At 43.1% G+C, this 15549-nt stretch overlaps 1 protein-coding gene across 1 annotated transcript in view; it reads left to right on the top strand.

Annotated features, from left to right (window-relative positions):
- The first annotated feature begins 1210 nt into the window (after positions 1 to 1210).
- ZNF804A (zinc finger protein 804A) overlaps positions 1211 to 15549 on the top strand; it is a 154807-nt gene continuing 140468 nt past the window's right edge. The window contains exon 1 of the mRNA XM_059820706.1: positions 1211 to 1324. Coding sequence (XP_059676689.1) covers positions 1214 to 1324 — 111 coding nt within the window. The 5' untranslated portion in view covers positions 1211 to 1213. The remainder of the gene's footprint in view (positions 1325 to 15549) is intronic.

Here is a 15549-nt window from a genome sequence, read left to right as displayed (position 1 = left end):
CGAGGATCGCGGAGGCAGCGCCAGAGCCCGCACCGAACCGCGGCTCTTCGCCCTCCCCTGCCGCCGGCCGGGCCCTGCGAGGCCGGGCGGGCAGAGCCGCCTCCGCGGGCTCCCCGGGCCGGGCCGGGCCGCGCCGCAGCCGCGCCGGGAGAGCCGTGAGTATCCGCGGGCGGGGCGGCGGCGGCGGCGGGCGCCCCGGGAGGGATGCAGCCGCAGCGCTTCCCCGGCGCTCCTCCCCCCCTCACCGAAAACAGGCCCTGACCCAGAAGTTTTGCCAGCACGCCCCTGGCTCTGAGATTGCCGGGCGGGATGCCGCGGGGACGGGCGGCGGCGGGATGAAGGGCTGCCCTGCCCCGGCTGCAGCCCGGCGGAGGAAGGGCGGGAGGGAGCCTGCCCCTACGGCGGTGGGAAGTGACCGGTTTCACCCAGTTACGCCGCCACGGGCCAGAAGCAGCGGGCCGGGGCGGCTCCCCGGGGGTGCTCCTGCCCCCGGACCCGCCCTGGGGAGGTTGAGGCGCCTGCTGCGTTGGGCGTTCAAAATGCATCTGTAAGAGAAAAGAAAAGGGCGCGGAGGCTGCTCGGAGGAGGGGCAGGAGCTTGGGGCTGGGGGCGGCACACCCCCGGGCATCTCTCCTGCCCCCCCACTACCGCACAGTCGTGCGCCCCCCCAGTAGAGAAGGGGAGCCCTCCGGGGGGCACGCCCCGCCTGCGGGGCTCCGGTGCTCGCCGCGTTGGGGTGAAGGGTCTGCCCCCCCCGCCCCGGCGCCCCTTCCCCCTTTACCTGCCGCCGCCCGCCCCGGCGGGGGGTGTCGGCCCGTCCGCGGCGGGGGCAGCGGGGCGTGTGGGCTGTGGGTGGCGGTGAAGGCGGCGTGTGACAGATGTCCTCCTCTGACAGCTCTCGGTATCAGCCCAGTGGCTCCCTGCCATTGGCTCAGTGCAGCCGACCGGCAAGGCTGCTCGCTATAATAACACTATGCCCGCCAGAGGCGGCAGCTCAGACGGCTCCGCCGCGGCCGTGCCGCTCCTCCCCCGGCAGCCAGCGCCGCGCCGAGCCTGAGGGGCTGCGCGCGCCCCCCCCACCCCGTCCCTCAGCCGGCCGGCGGCGCCGCACATGCCGCGGGGCCCCGCCGGCCCGGCCCTCCCCGCCGAGCCGAGGCCGGCCTGAGCGCCCCGCCGGTGGCGGGGAGGCGGCCCCGGCCCCATCCCCGGCCCCATGGAGTGCTACTACATTGTCATCAGCTCCGCGCACCTCAGCAACGGGCACTTTCGCAACATCAAGGGAGTTTTCCGAGGCCCCCTCAGCAAGAACGGGAACAAAACTCTGGTAATGGCTTCTTCTCTTGCCTTCCCCCCTTCCCTCCTCTTCACGGCAGCGTCGCCGGCTCACTGGGAACCGCTGCGTGAGCACCGCCGGCGATGCAGGCAGCCGGGGTGCTGGCCGGCTTTCTGCGCGGTCGACGGTGCCTCTACCGCCGCGGGGATGCGGTGCCCTCAGCTCCCGCCTGCCGGGCTGCCCTCCTTGCCGGGGGGCTGTCCCCGGCTCCCCGCATCCCCCGGGGCAGTCTGCGCAGCGGTAGGGTAGGCGCTTGCGTGTCCTCTCCGAGCCGCTGATGCGGAGGCTGGTTGTGGAGAGGCTGCGAAGGCAGAGCCCGGAGACCCTTCTCGGCGGGGAGCTGCAGGGCTGGGGCTCCACCGCCCTCAGCCCGGGGTGGGGTCCGGGAGAGGCGGCAGCTGCTCCGCTGAGGCGGCCGCTGGGCATCCCTCGGCGAGGAGGGCTCCGGCCGGGTCACCCCCTGCCTCCCCTCACCCCTGGCGCCAGGGGCAGCCCGAGGTCCTGCCTGGTAAAGTGGAGAGAGGGGCAGAAACTTGGTCCCTTGAGGTCTGAGCTCTCTGGGGGCAGAGATGCATTTGCCTGAGAAGGGCTTCAGAAACGATGCAAATTTTTGTTTGTCAGTTGACGAGCTTGTTTTTTTTAAAAGCAAAACTCTGGGTTTGAAAGGAATTGATGGGTTTGGGTAATTTGGCCAGATGCTCTGAAAGTCTGCATAGGCTGTTAAAACTGTTCCTGTATACACATGCTACAATTTGATCTCTTTACATCTATTGGGTTTCCTACGGTTTTTGCTGACTTGTTTGGAGTTGGTTTGCTATTATTACTGAACTTTAATGGAAGAGTTATGACGCGGGAGTATTGGCAATACGTGTGCTCTTCTGCCTGTTCAGATGAAAGGGACGTAGGATAACAGCGGGCTGGGTGAGCTGCATCACGTAGCATCTCAATCACGGCACAACAAAGTGCGGACAGATGTCTGGAGAGTAGGATGGAGCTGAAAGAGGGGCTTAGCCACATTGTTTATTGCTCTCTCCATCACCGTCTTATTCCGAGATCCTCTTTGGAGGAGATGGAGCAGAACTTACTCACCGCGTTCTTGTTCCCTCGAATGCGTGACCTATATTGATAGGGAATTTACTGAAGTACTTAACGTTTGCTGGAGTTGGCAAGCTTGCAATTTCTTCCTAAATAAAGAGATTAAAGCATGTCTGAGCCAAGTCATAAAAATAGTAACTACTACGAGAGAATCTGAGGCAGATTTTTGGACTGTTTCAAATGTAAAGTTCCTGCTTTCAGGTTGTAAATCCTACCACAATTTTGTTTGCTGTGGATTTTGCATATCTTTCTGTTAGGGGTTACATTCTTGGAATTTTAAATGAGTATTTGTAGTATCCATGAGATGGCAATATGCATGTAATATTTCACCGTTACAGTTGCAAAACCAAGACCTGCTGTAGAAATATTTGGTACACTTTAAATAATTGCGCGATACATTGCCTTCTTCCTACTGAACGATTTCAGTAAAGATGCATTTGGCAAGACTGAGAATACTCTGATGCAACTTTTGGACTGTGTATTGTCTTGCGCTTCATAATTGATTCTGCTTCAATAGCATTTTATTCTTCCTTTTTTATTTTTTCCCTTGGCAAAAAAACAGCTCTGTATTCTCAACATTCCTGATTGATTTATTTACTGGTAAAAACATTAGTGACCAAAATATGTTGGGAAAGACTGGTGTTAACTTAAAATTCAAATAAATGTATTGCGTAGGCTTTGAAACGCTCTTACTCCGGAAAGAAATTTAACTGAACCCAGCTCTTCAGTGAGATACAATAGGTGTGAGGGGAGAAAAGATAGTATCAGCTGTGGATTTGCCATGAGAAACCTTACCTTTAAAAGCTTCTGTGTGGGCAGTGAGCAGTGTAACTGTCAAAAGTTTTTGCTGGGTTAAAAAGGGAGAGTTCTTGATGTTGGCTCTGTGGACAGCAAAACGAAGTCCTTTGCTATGAAATAAATGGTATATATGTAGACATTGAGGCTTTTGTTTGTGTTTGAGTGATTTTTAGTTTAAAGGAAGTAAAGATACCGTTGAGTTGCGATGGAGGGTGATTGGATAGTTCAATCTAATAGTTCTGAGGCGCTGAAGTACGTTTCAGCCAGCTTCAGTGGGAGGAAAATCCAATGTTACATCATTTCAGAGGATCAGTCACTTTCACTGTAAATAGGATTCCAAACTTAAAAAGATGAAAGTCTTTATTAATACAAAGTAGAATGTGTCTTTAGAAGTTCTGATAAGAATGCAGCCTTTTAACAGGCTCTTGGTGTCTTCCATCCTAGAATATGACTAGGAGAAACAGCAATGTGTAAATCTAAAAACCAGAAATATTTTGGAGCTGCTCTGACTCAGACGTATTTTCCCATTTTGCTGTAAAGCATGCAGTCTGTCTCCACCTATGCTGTATGCTTTCTGAAATCACTGCTTCCTTGTAAACTGAGGAGAACCTGAAAACAGCTTCTGCTTGCACAGAGTAGAACTGCTTCTGCACAAAACTTACAATATTTGTTAAGCTTTGATTCTCTTGAAGAGTTCTGCCACCATACTGTAGAAAGACGACTATACGTGCTACAGTAGAATTTCATAGCAAGTAGGAAAGTGCTGGTCCTAGTCAAGTGATGAAGTTGTGGTTTCAAGATGATTTTATGTTAGCCTATCTGCAAACCCAGAGCTGGTTGGGTTTCAGGGGAGGAAGGTCCTTAAAGCTTTTGGCTGCTGTCCCACTCTGAATTGACCTGGTATTCACCTGCAGCTCATCTTCTTTTGCCGTAGTCTCCAAGAGACGTCACTGAGAAACACTTTTCCTTGACTGTTTGTCCCTGCAGGTGATCCTTACATGTTCATCCTCTGCCTGTGTCCTGTTTCACACAGAATTAGTCATTTAAAGCTTTTTGAAGTTTTGGTTCAAGGCTCCCAGAAGGTAACAGTAAGAAAGAGCTACAAACCCTTGCTCACCTAGTAGGGAACATGAAGCACAAAGCTTTGTCCTTCCTACTTTGAGTGGGTTTAAAAAAAAAAAAAAAGTCTTTCTAGGTGGAGAGTATCAGAGAGTTACTTTTTGGCGAGAAGGTGGAATAACAGTGTTTCTATAGCGTACTTCCCAGGCGTGGCCTAAGTCGTATCTGCAGTGCTGCTGATTGCAGGCCTTTGAGACAGGGTTATTTAGGAGGTGGAAAGAAGTGGATGAGGAATGAAAACATGAAGTAGGAGAAGGAAGGGAAGGTCACAGTTCTGTTCAAGGGAAGGTGTATGGGGGAAACCTGAGCTTGGAGAGACGTGAAAGGCACAAGAGGGAACAAAGCAAAGGGTGGATTTAGGCAAACTGAGAAAAGAGGCTACTGTAAAAAACCAGTTTTTAAAATTAAATAAAATAAGAAAAAAATGCTTCTGAATGAACCTTTAGTGAAATGGTTGGGGAAGATGAAGGAACGCATATCTACGTACAGTTCTGGGTATCTGATGGTGCAGCTTGGCATACATGTGCTTCCCCAGGCCCACTGGGTAACTGCTCAGTGTGGGTTGGGCACGCTTACCCATTTATAATCTGCTGCTCCTTATCAGGAAAATAAATTTGAATTGTGAAAGGGGCTCAGCACATCTGGAAGGATAGCATCCAAACTCTTAACATTCCTTCAGAAAATGCAGCAGTTTGGTTAAAAGAAATTGGTGGTATCTGGGCTGTTAGATAAGGTTTTATCCTCTCCCACTGTAGTTTCTACTGTCTGAAATATTCTTCAAATATGTACAATCTCATAAAAATAGCTAATCTACTACTGGAGTCCTCCGTGGCAGCTCTTCGCAAGGGATGTATGGCTGTTTTTTTGGTGGAGGACTGTCCGAGCGAACTGACTGCTGTCTGGTCTTTGTGTGGCAGATGGTTTTTGAAGAAGAAACTCAAAACTTACCACGTGGGTCAGTAATACGCACTGATGTTGCAAATTTCTGATGCTCTTTCTGCATTTTTATGTAAAATTGCTTATGCCTTGCTGTGTTAGTCAATGAATGTAGGCCTGATTGCTTGGCCATTTATTGTCAGGGTTCATACTTGGTGACTTTGAAGTTTTTCCCAAGGCTGTTCTTTTTAGCAGTAGCAGTTTATAGAAATTTGTTTGCGACAAACTCTTCCTTTTGTCCGTGGATCTCCTGAAGTCTTCATGCACTTACTGTGTTCTTGTTTTTATGCCTTAAGTTACTGATGTCAAATTATGCTAGTCTTTCTTTGTAATTCATCTTCCTTGCTGTGGCTGCTGTCTTGCAGTTTATAATCTCAAAAAGTATTGGAACTTGGATGAAAGGATAGCTCTCTGGAGGGAGAAATCAGTGGTTTGGAGTCACAACCACAGGTGACTTGCTTAAATCCTTAAAACACCTTTCAGAATATAAAGCCAGACATTTTAAGGCATTATCCTAGTTTTGTGTATGATTTCTGGTTGGTCAGCAAAAGAACTGACTCTTTGGTCTTCTGAATAGCTGGTACATGGGTGGTGACTGAATAACTGCTATTTCACCCTTAGATACTCCACTCGTGTAAATGGCTCAATGTCTGTTTCATCAAGATTTACAGTGATGGAGAACTGGCCGTGTAGGGCTCGTTCACTTCCTTTAATTGGACAAATACATTTTCTCTGGTGGTGGTCAGAATGAGTAAGGTCCTATTACTTGCCCAAGGAGGTCGGTGAAAAGTTTAGACCTTTAGATGGTACAAATTGCTGCTGTAATTCTAATTTTAAGTGTCTTGTTGATACTGAAAGTAGGTAAGATCAAAAGTTTCCTGGTAAGTAGTTGTTTAAAGGACTGTAGTTTCAAATGCACCAAACACAGAAATCTATTATTGTGTATAACAATAACCTTTATGTATGCATATGTATATATAGGTTTATACTTTGTTTATAAATATGTACACAGGGGACTTCAGGGATAGAATTGAAATAGCTGTCCCCAGCTCCAAGGGAGGCAGGACAAATTATTTCAAACTGGAATCAAACTCTGAACTCAATGTGGTAAGCTTTGTGGGGAGGAAGAGCACATGAACTTCAGGTGGCTACCATGCAGTACAGCTTCATGCCTCCCAGTCACCTTGGACATGGGTGCAGGGAGTGCATGTTGACCTTTAAAATACAACGTAGGTACAGGTATGTCTAAAAAGTTGCTGGATGACCATTTAGACCATCTTTTATTAATCCAATTGTTTGTACCACCGGATATCTTGCCTCTTAGATTTATTGAACAAAACTGCTTTGAATTTTTGTTTATATACCGGGGTGTGTGTGTATATTAAAAAAAATACTTATAACTGCTTTTAAAAGTCCTAGGGCTTAGTTCTGCATTTATAAAAACTCTGTAGAGTTCAGATATTGATACGCTAGTGTCGTCTGAAAATGCCATCTGTTGTTCAGGCTGTCTGTTGTCTTTAGTTCTTTTACATTTTGTAGAATGTTTTTGTATTTCCAGATCGCCTAAAGTAAATATGTTGTGGTGGACATAAAAATATATTTTATGAGAATTTCTATTACAAATGTTTGTACCCTACTACAGTAAGAAAGCAGTAAACTACCTGTAAAACAGCTTTCCCGATGAAGAATACTGAAGCTGTTGTACTTCTGCATGATCAGGTGGAAAAGTCTGCCGATTTCAAGCTGTCTAATACATATATAAAATAAACAATACTTACCACAGGTTTCTTTTAAATACTGTTAAAAACAGGTCCTGCAGTTCTGTTTGCCATATTGTGTATTGCCAGTAGCTGAGGGTAATTTTTAAATTATTTCTTACACACGCAGAATTTAATGCAACTGTTGCAATGTATTGTTTTTCATCTTTAGTGTTGCAGAGTTTGTAGGGTAGAGTTGTTAGGCTAGAATTATATTGGTTAAGGGAGAAAAATCGCCTGTTACTTTCATCAGTGGTTTGTCCCCCGTGGATCTGCTAATGTCTTTGGCGTTTCAGCATGCTCATGACCTGAGTTTGGAACTTGAAAATGTTCACATCTTTTCTATGAGAGAAGCTGAACAGCCCTAACTCATTAAAATATTAAAATGACAAAACAAATTCTATCTAATTTAATTTGAATAGTTAATCAGTGTCACTTAAATCATGATTGAAGAGCAACCACTTGGAAGACAATAAAATAATTCGGTAAAATGGAAGTAACAATAAAATTATATCTGTATTCTACTTCTAGAGTTCATTTGTATGAACACAAGCAACTCTTTTTTTTTTTTTTTTTTAATAAGGCTATCAGTAATAGTACTGATTCAAAGCATCATCAACAGGGCTGTTTCGGTGAGTTGAGCGAACAGCAGGCTATCATAATTTAAGTGCATTTCCAAAGCAACTCTGAGAGGTCACAAGTCTCATGCAGTGAGACACAGCACTTCCATGTCCATCAGACTCCGTATGAGTGCATCATCTGGTCTAAAAAATAGTAGGAGCTGGAGTCCGATGTACAGCAGATTTAAACTGGGACAGTTTCTGATTCAGAGCTACTACTGAGGCAGACTTTTGTACTGTAAAAGCTTATTAAATGCATGGTAAGCTTCAAATACATTGGTATTCTGTTGAATGTAATTAGACTATTACCATGGTTAAATTAGTACACTTGTTTAGTTTTTTTCAGATCAAGGCCTTAAAGAGTAAGTCTGAGGAGAGCCTTTGCCTTGATTATTTTCTGATGCAAATATCTGCAGCAATCTCTCAGTTCAGAGATACATAACGTTAATTTTAACACGTTGCTCAAATATACGAACTGGAGAACAGCTAGTTGGCTTCTGTATTTTCAAAACCACACATATTTTTTGAATCATTAAACTTATTGAACCTTCTCATGGTGCAGGCTGCAATTCCAAAAGGCTGTGGGAACATACGGGTTTTCTGACCTTCCTATCAGCAGGGATTCGCCATTGAAAAAACTAGCTAACTGTGAGGAGCACATCTAGAGGACGCTGAGTTCAGCTCATTGGGTTTTCGAGTATGACTTGACTAAGTAGCTGCCAGATCTTGGATGCCTGTAACTGGTGACAATTACAATATTTCCTTTTTTGAATAGCACTTAGGCATGCCAACAGGAACAATTCAACTCTTCCAAAATCAAAGCTATTGAATAGATGCACCCTGGGATGTAGGGATGGACTAAGGCAATCCTACAAAATCAATCCAGAGTATTTTCTATTATTTGATATCTTAATACAGTTAATAAGGATGGTGGCCTTATTTATAGCCTAGATGCTTTAACATTGTCTGGTGGTAGTGGAAAGTGAGTTGATATTTTTGTTTGCTCACTTGTGATTCAAATGTAAACATGGGAGAGGGAGTGAGCCTTCCGAATTTAGCTGGCCAAGCCCTTATAAACAAATACTAGTCAGACCTTTTTGCTTTTCCATGCATTTTTGGAGTGAGAACTAATGTATTTCCTCCAGCATTCTTGAGAGACTGTTATATGATGAACTGTGACTTAATGTTTAGAAAAAACCCAAAGTAAACAAAACAACATTTACTCACAAGGACGCACAATATTTGTCATGTTTAAACTTGTTTTTCAATAGAGATGAGAAACTGCCTGAAGGCATCAGGGAACTGGAATTTTAAACTCATAGTGTAATTAATTTATTTTGTTAAAATATGTTTACGATTCCCTTCCTCTGAGGACTTGCCATGGCAGGAGTACAGATTGGGCAGAGGGTTTTGTTTTTCCCTTGGTAGAGGATGTTTGTTCTGAATGTCAATTTCTATGGAACCTTTTTTTTTTTTTTTATTAGTTCAGATAGTAAATTTCCAAGTATTTTCAATATGGAATTTTAAATGGTGGTAGTCATACAGATAGTGTTGTAAGAAGGGAAATGCAATTTCTTCTACCACTGCTCTAAGAGCAAATCCTCAAATAAGGCCCAGAGAGTAATCTCCAGGTCTCCCGCCTGGCATTGCTTTCCTCATTGTATACAATAAAGAACAGTGTTTTGACTTAAAATTCTTGAAACATCTTGGAAAATGTTTAGATTTAGTTTGAGGAACTGAGGTTGTTTGGGTTTTTTAGTATCTCATTAATATTCTTGGTTTGTACAAATGATTTAGGACTCGTCAGGCTTTTTGTGTGACCGTGCTGATTTGCATTTCTTTAAAATGAAATTTTTGTGAAAACGATATTTTTAGAGAGAACCCTTTCCCCAGATAGCAGAGGCTACTTCCTCTGGGACCCGGCTGAACTCAAATATTCAAGTTGCTAGATTTCTCACAGCTAGTGTATAGCTGTATTACTTACATTGGTCAAGTCTTGGTCAGGCTCTTTTCTTTAAAACTTTGTAGTGCAAAATGTGTGTAGAATTTGCCTCTTTACCTCATAGAAATAAGTTTTCTGGACTAGGAAAACTGCTTCCTTTCCAGCTTACTGATATACTTCCACAGCAAATACGAATCAATGTATCTGAGACTTGTGAGACTGTAATCTGAAAAAAAAAAAAAAGTCTTTTCTGTGTGTAGGTGATCATAAAGTTTGTGGATTTTTTTCAAAAAATACATTTACAACTTGATTTACATGGCAGAATGTAATTGTTCTTTTAGGGTATCTGTTTAAATAGCTGCAGTTTCTAAGTATTTAATTTCTGCTGAAAGTGTTTTTAACAGGAGACCATGATACCCATTGGAGAATAGTGTATCAGCTACTGCTTCATAAAATGGATTTTGATAAAATGTCTGGAGTTAAAACTTGGTGACACTCTTGAGTCTGTGTAGGGTTATAATGTACGCTGGGGTCCAGCCAAGCAGTCCATGACACAACCTGAGTCTAAATCTGTAACAGATAATGCACAAGGTTGGTTTTGATTGCGGTTTGACATAATATTAGTGAATGACTAATACTGATGGGCCTAGAGACCCCCGTGTAAGGGTGGCAGATGGGGAGCCTTGGGTGAAATCAGCAAAGCACAACCCAATGGCAGCAATTCTACACAGGTGACTCCGCATCTGTGCTACAATCTGCCAAAACTAGCTGTTGTTGAAGAAGGGAGAAAGGTAGGTCAGGCTTTTATTTGCTAAGGTTCCCACAAAAGAGCTGCATACTGACTCTTCTGCTACTGACAGCAATTAGGCAGGTCACTTAAACAGTAGAGAGGTGTGTGTATATATATAAACTTTTTAAAAACTATACATTATTGAAACATAGCATTATTAAGGAAAGTTTGCTTAAAGATGTTTAATTGTGTAAGATGTTTGGTCTTGCTCTTGGAAACAGTTGGCTTTATCATGAGAGAGAATAGCGGGGACGAAGATGTTCACGTAAAGCCTTGCCGGTCTCTAAACCTGCCTGTCCCAGGCTCAACGCTTAGGTCTTAGGCTGTTTCCAATTTGCAGGTTTGCTTTCTGCCCTTTTCAGCAATGCTGCTTCTCTGTGGTAGGAAAAAAAGACGTGTTGTCTTTTAATATCATGTCTGGTTCACTTCTCCTTAACTTCTTGGTTAATTGCTGGCCGTGCTGGGAAGGAGTGGAGGGGTGGCACTGAGGAGTGTCTGGGAGGTGTGGACCGGGAGGATGGGGACACGACCTGAGCAGCACGTGGGTACCAGCTGCGGGACAGCACTCTGGCTCTCTGCTCCCAGCAGGCAAGGAGTAAATGTGTCATCAGCCGTTACAGCCTTTGGAAAAGGCAGGGGGTTTTAAAGTGTATTTGTGCCTATGGTAGTAAGCTTCTCGGGACCAACAGACTTGAATTAATCAGCAAAGGTAACTTTTATATTGAGGCTTTTATTTATTCATTTATTGTGTGTAAGTATTTTTCATATGTGTTTGGATAACTTGTTTTTATACCCCTAAATGTTAATACTGAAGAGAACAAAGAAGCTCATAGGAGACACCGAGAGTGACTTACCCATTCCATTAACGCAAAACCTCTTCCCCATTTTTAATAGCACGGGAAGATGTGTATCTAGATGTTAAGCACTCACTTGGTTTGGTTTCTGAATTTAAAAAAAATGACAAATGAAAGAAGTGGTATGAATAACATTATACCAGAGATCTTGGGCTTCTTATGTACCTGCAGCATAGCACACTAGGCTATAGTCTCCTGCAGTGTTTGGTTTTTCTTTTGAAAGTATTGTATTTTTACAAAATATTCTTTATTGTCGAGCAAAGTGATGCAAAGTTTAGGTTTGCCTAAAAGTAAGACTCTGGCAACTTTAATGTAATTACAGAAAGAACATTATGCTCTTTTACATGAGCAGTGAACAACTGTTTATACAAATAAAACAGGGTTGTTAATAGACAATTTTTTTAAAGCAAAATACCTTTTATGCTGTTTATTTATGATACATTCCTAAAATATAGTTAGTTAATGCTTTAGAATACTCTGAGGTTACCATTGGAATATACTGCTGAATAGATTTGAGGTTTGTTGGTTCTTTGCATTGATATTTCTAATAATAATGCTGATTTTCTGTCAGTTTTAAGGAAAATATTCTTTTATGAGGGAGAAAGATCAAGATAATATTTGCTTGTCCTGCTGTGCAAATGAGCCACCAAATCATCTGACACCTGTTTGATAAATAAGTGAATGTGTGTGAACTAGCAGGTAGAATTAAGGATTTGGAAAGAGATTAAAACAGTTTTAAAGGACCACTTCTGAAGTTTTATGGAGTTGTAATACTGATGGTCTGTTGAGCAGAGAAAAGAGCTTGCTACCAACAGGATATCAAAAATACTTGAGAGTTTCTTTATGAAACACCTTTGAGTGCTCAGGGGTATGGAAGTGTCAAGGCAATGTAATTAGAAAAAGTCTAGTGAAACCTGCTAGCTGTAGCATTATGCTGGCAACTGCAAGTGGTGATAGAGTGTGCCCAGAGCGGGCCTGCTTTATAAAATAACTGAGAAATAAAGAAGAAAAGCAGAGTTTTCCAGTGCGCAGCTAGTTGTGTGAAGCAGACAAAAATACCCAAGCTATTTCATACAGAGAAAAGGAAGAGTTTTCAAATGATAGCAAGCAATTACAGTGATTAATGATACGATGGAACTGGAGAACGACCATGACAAAGGTTTGCCTATCGCTGTCAGTGTATTCATGGTGGCAGTGGTAGTATCTTCCTTGTTTGTTCAGGTTCTTTCATTGGGAAACTGGATAGACTTGGAGAATTTTTTCTCAGATGCCTCTCAGAGGTATGCGGGGGGAGGCAACAAGCTCAAGTTAAGAGATGGGAAATTCTGATCAGATACAAGGAAAAACAAAAATTTTGAGGGTGGTCAGGCACTGGAAGAGGTTGCCAGAGCGACTGTGAGATTTCCATCTTGGAGATGCTCAAAATTTGATGAGCAGCCTTAATCTACTTGGCTGTGCTTTAACCAAGGCATAGGATTAAATGTCCCTTCTATCCTCAGTCAGTATTATGATTCTGTGTTCAAACTGTAGGACAGCAGCTTTTAATTTAATCTTCTGTAATGAGGTTCCTCAGGGAGCGTGGCATGTCACTGTCATGTCCTGTTCACGGCCTTTTGGGACCACTGGGTGCTCGTGGCTCACCTCGTCCCAGATGATGGATGGCTGGCAGGAGTGGTATCTCCACTGACTTTCCCCGGGGATCTCCTAATCTGTCAGAGGTCTGAAATACAGTGCTTGTTTCAGCACTGGGTAACAAATAAATCAAACGCAACTATTGAATCTACTTAAGATTTCTTTTTAGGGAATCCTGAGCTGAGTCATGCAATTCATCGACAGTGACCCACTTTGTAATTAAGGAAGATGATGGGCTCGGAACTGGTCCAAAACTAATTCATATTTAGCTCTCGCTCCCCCCCCAAATCATATGCGTTATCAGCAGTTTTTATTGATTACACTTTTTCATATTAAAAATTGCTGGAGTATATAATCTTAATTTTGGAAAGGCTTTTAAAAGGTACTCAGGAGCACTGCTGATAGAGAAATTGATTTGTTGTCGTTAGAACAGTTTTATGCAGAGGCAAGAAAAACTCAAGCTGAGCATTTTCAAAAGGCTGCACTTCTGCATTGCTAGAGATGCAGATTGTTGCAAAGAGGGAAAAATAAGGAACAAGGTATAAAACTTATTTTCTTCAGCCCACAGAACTCTTGCACTGTGTGATGGACAGTGTATACTTCCACAGTTTGAGTATTTCCAGGAAACTGGTCAGGTATTTTGCATCTCTTTATACAGTGGGCATGGTGTGCTTATGGGTTAATTTTGTTTGGTATTTATATACTTAGTTTATGTTATATATTTATATATATTATATTTTACATCATATTCATGTATTATCTTAATATAAAATATTTTTTATATATATTCTGTGTATTCAGACCTGTTGTTTAACATAGTGGTGTGGTATAATACTCATTTCTTATAGTTCATAGCTTACTTAGAGTGAGTATGATTCTGAGGGAAGGCAGTGCCAAAGCTCTTTGAGTGGCTGAATCTCTCTTTTCTGCAGGAGTGGGCTATTTGATACATACAAACAGTTTCCAGTTAATTGGATGGGACTGAGCAGAAGACCAGCCTTGGAGAGAAGTTCCCATAGAGCAAATCTGTCTTTGTGAAGACTATGTATTTTCTCCCCTGTCCCCATCACAGCAGAAATTTTGAACTTGCTTTGAAGTGCTCTGGGCACTGCAGGCCATGTAGTGGCTAACGCTGACCATGTCATAGTCAAGAGATGAACGCTGGATTTATTTTCAGATCGGTTAGTAGAGTAACCAGAGCCATCTATAATAGCCTTCTAAAAAATGCATCACAAGTTTGATGCATAGTAAATGTGAAAGCTGCAATATGGAATAAATTATCAAATGGCTCAAGTTCAGTGTCTCTTTGAAGACTATGGGGGGGGGTAGAGGAAATTACGCTTGTATTGTACACCTGCCAAATTGAATTACAGCAACAAATCTGTATAATTACAATTCAGAGACCATGATTTATTCTCGGAGTTAGGTAATTAGAAGCAGGACTACACTTGAAGGTTCAAATTGGATTCTTCGAAAGAGTTCCATGCATGAATATGACCCGTACAGAAATCAGTGTTTTCATCTCTTCTATTTTAAGAATTTGAATCATAATCTAAAGTGACTCATCCATTATTTCCTCATCTCTTCATCAGCGAGACGCACAAGAAATTGTTCCTTTGATTGTTTCCCTGCAAATGTGAAATCTTTATGGTTTCCTCTCTTTTTAACAGGCATTCATAAATCCAATTAACATTAATGAGTCTCATATGTGTGCATCAAGAGGGAAAAAAATGGACCTTTTGTCTCTTAAAGTATGTGTTTAGCTGCAGAAAAAATGAAGAAAAAGCTTTTGGTGAATTACAGGTTACAAAGTCAGTAGTTTCTATCTCATTTTCGCAGTAGCTAACACATTCCCCAGGTTCTCTCTCCCTTGTCCAGGGTCCTTGTACGAGCTATAAATGCAGGATGAGGAGTGCTATCGATGAAGTGGAGAGTGGTGTTATTACCTCTAGTTCTAAGATTAATTACTAATAGGCCACATTTTCAACCCAATGGCAGGATTACAATAGGGTTAATGTGACTGTTCTTCTGCTGTCTCATGACTAACTCTATGGAACAGAGTGAAAAGAAGTAAAAAATATTAATATCTCAATGACCTATAAAGAAGAAACACTTAGTGCTCTTCTTCAGAAGTTCTCTTGCCATCCCTCTAAAGAATAGGACAGACATTGCAAATTCAGTGACTTTGTATATTATTTGGTAATATTTCTTGTTTACTTGTGGGGGACTCTTAGAGCAGCTATGACTTTCCTGATAATGTGGGAGAAGTCTTGATCAAGCTCAACACTGTTAGCAAGTGAATGGGATTTTAGTAAATTAAATACTGACCTCAAGAATAGCATCTGCTCCTGTTGCTGGCAGAACAGTCTCAACATGGGAAATTTTGCTTAATTTAATTCATTGCCAATTAACACCAATTTCTGATTACTGATTCGGGTATTGGGGTTGGGAAAGAAGGCTTAAATTGAGGAAACACTTCCTTAAATTTGGCAGTGGTGAAGCTTGAGTGGGGGCGGGTGGCTCACAGCAGTGTTGGGACCGACCACAATGCGGGCAGGGTCCACCACAAGTCCTCCCGCAGCCCCCCTGGCACCCAAACCTGCTGTGCACCTCCTCAGTCACAGCTGACATGCAAAAAGGCTCCAAGGAGCTTTTTGCAGTATAAGTACACTG

This window comes from Gavia stellata, chromosome 8 (assembly GCF_030936135.1).
Source record: "Gavia stellata isolate bGavSte3 chromosome 8, bGavSte3.hap2, whole genome shotgun sequence".
Classification (NCBI taxonomy): domain Eukaryota; kingdom Metazoa; phylum Chordata; class Aves; order Gaviiformes; family Gaviidae; genus Gavia; species Gavia stellata.
This window is presented reverse-complemented; position numbering and strand designations above follow the sequence as displayed.